The sequence below is a fragment of the Rhagoletis pomonella genome, unplaced genomic scaffold, assembly GCF_013731165.1.
Source record: "Rhagoletis pomonella isolate Grant_MI unplaced genomic scaffold, Rhpom_1.0 Rhpom_scaffold_22257, whole genome shotgun sequence".
In the NCBI taxonomy this organism is placed as follows: domain Eukaryota; kingdom Metazoa; phylum Arthropoda; class Insecta; order Diptera; family Tephritidae; genus Rhagoletis; species Rhagoletis pomonella.
Genome location: NW_023480765.1, coordinates 1 through 2109, shown reverse-complemented (window position 1 = coordinate 2109; position 2109 = coordinate 1). Strand labels below are relative to the sequence as shown.

The 2109-nt window shown below is 44.3% G+C and overlaps 1 protein-coding gene across 1 annotated transcript; it reads left to right on the top strand.

Annotated features, from left to right (window-relative positions):
- Positions 1-92: 92 nt before the first annotated feature.
- LOC118732558 lies at positions 93-2001 on the top strand (the record flags this gene model as incomplete). The annotated part of the gene is made up of 3 exons (XM_036461688.1): positions 93-990; positions 1040-1323; positions 1375-2001. Coding segments are annotated over exons 1-3 (1809 nt in total), but the record flags the coding sequence as incomplete, so codon positions are not given.
- Positions 2002-2109: the final 108 nt, after the last annotated feature.

Below are 2109 nucleotides of genomic sequence, written 5' to 3'. Positions count from 1 at the left end.
AATTGCCAGCTCTTAAACTGCCCTCATTCAGTGGCAAATATTCAGAATACAACAACTTCATTACATCCTTCAAGTAAATAATAGATCGGGAAATGGTTTTATCTAACGTAGAAAAATTTAATCATTTGTTGAACTGTTTGCAGGGTCCAGCACTCGACACCGTCAAGGCGTTTCAAGTTAGCAACGAGAATTATCCTAAGGCGCTCGAACGACTGAAGTCGCGCTATGACAACCCCACTTTGATATTCATGGAAAACATCACGTCACTCTTTGAGCTTCCGGCAGCAGCTAAAAAAAGTAGCCAGTTAAGACATCTTGTAGACACAGCATCGGCGCTGTACAGCGCACTTTCTTCATTGGGTTCAGACCGCGACATAGCCAACGCAATGCTGATACATCTTGTGATTGGAAAGGCAGATGAAGACACTCAACGAAAATGGAAGGAGTCGCTCGATTTTACGAGCTTGCCGACATGGAAAGATTGTGCCAAACTACTCGAAAGACGCTGCCAATATTTTGAGTCCATAGATTCCAGCGGCAAACAAGATACAGCCCACTCGTCGTCACAGAAGTTTGAGCAATCCAAATCATTGCGAAAGGCAAATCAACAGCGTCGCCACGCCTTTTCTATCACAAGTTCCCAGCGTAATTGTGTTCTATGTTCCAGCAACGAACACGTCATCAAAGATTGCCCTCATTATAAATCGCTAGATGATGGCTCTCGCTTCGAAAATGTAAAGAAACTTGGATTGTGCAACAACTGCCTTGCTCCAGGGCATTTCGTTTCAAAATGCCCGTCGACTTTCAAATGCAAATCATGTTCAGCTCGCCATCATTCGTCGCTATGTAGAAAATCTGAAGTGAGTTCAACGACATCGCGCGACGCTAGTGCGATTGTACACACTCATTTGGGTAATTCGTCCTTCGAGCAAGTAATTCTTGCAACCGCAATCGTATTAGTGCGAGATGCTGCAGGCAATTACCAACTTGGTAGAGCATTACTTGATTCGTGCTCACAAGTAAATTTTATAACTGACAGTTTTTCGCAACGTCTACGCCTGGAAGAAGCAACGCGTGGAAATTTTAAGCATCGGCAATTCACCAACAACCATAAGGCATAAGGCTATAGCTACCATCAAATCACGTCATTCAGATTTTGAGTTGCCACTTGAGTTTTGCGTAACGCCACACATTTCACATCAACCAGTGCCTGACATAGACGTTTCATCCTGGAACTTGCCAGCGAATATAAATCTGGCCGACGAACATTTTCACAAATCGCAGGGAGTTGATTTGCTATTAGGAACTGATTGCTTCTTCAACGTCCTATCCATCGTGTAAATTAAGTTAAAGGAATCACTGCCAATCTTGCAGAAGACTTTGCTGGGGTGGATCGTTGCTGGCAAATACAATTCACCAACAGTTATCACGGCATCCATTTCACCCTCACTCACGTCGTCGCTAGCTACTTCATGCAGCGTATCGGATACTTCGCTTACCAATGGTCCAGCATCTATCAACGTAGCATCGTGTTTGTTATCTTGTGAGGAAATAATACAGCAGCAATTGGAGCGATTGTGGCAAATCGACAATACGACTATCAATGCATCGACACTCACCGATGAACAGGCTGCTTGTGAAGCATTTTTTGTGAAGACCGTGGATCGTGATGCTACGGGTCGAGTCATAGTGCAATTGCCCTTTAAGAACGATGTCGCTGTTCTGGGTACATCGTATGGTACTGCGCTTAGACGATTCATTTCGCTCGAACGTCGCCTTCAATCGCAACCGGAAGTTAAGTCACAATATGTAGATTTTATGCAAGAATATGAGGCATTGGGCCACATGACGAAACTTGAAAACGTTGACTTGTCAAGCCCACATTTCTACATCCCTCACCACTGCGTACTTCGGCCCACCACTACCACAACAAAGCTACGTGTTGTCTTCGACGCGTCGTGTCGCACATCTACCCAAAAATCGCTAAACGACATACTTCAAGTGGGAGCTACCATCCAAAATGATCTTTTCATTTTGCTACTTCGCTTTCGTCTACATCGCTATGCACTGACTGCTGATGTAGTAAAAATGTACAGGCAAGTGCTAGTG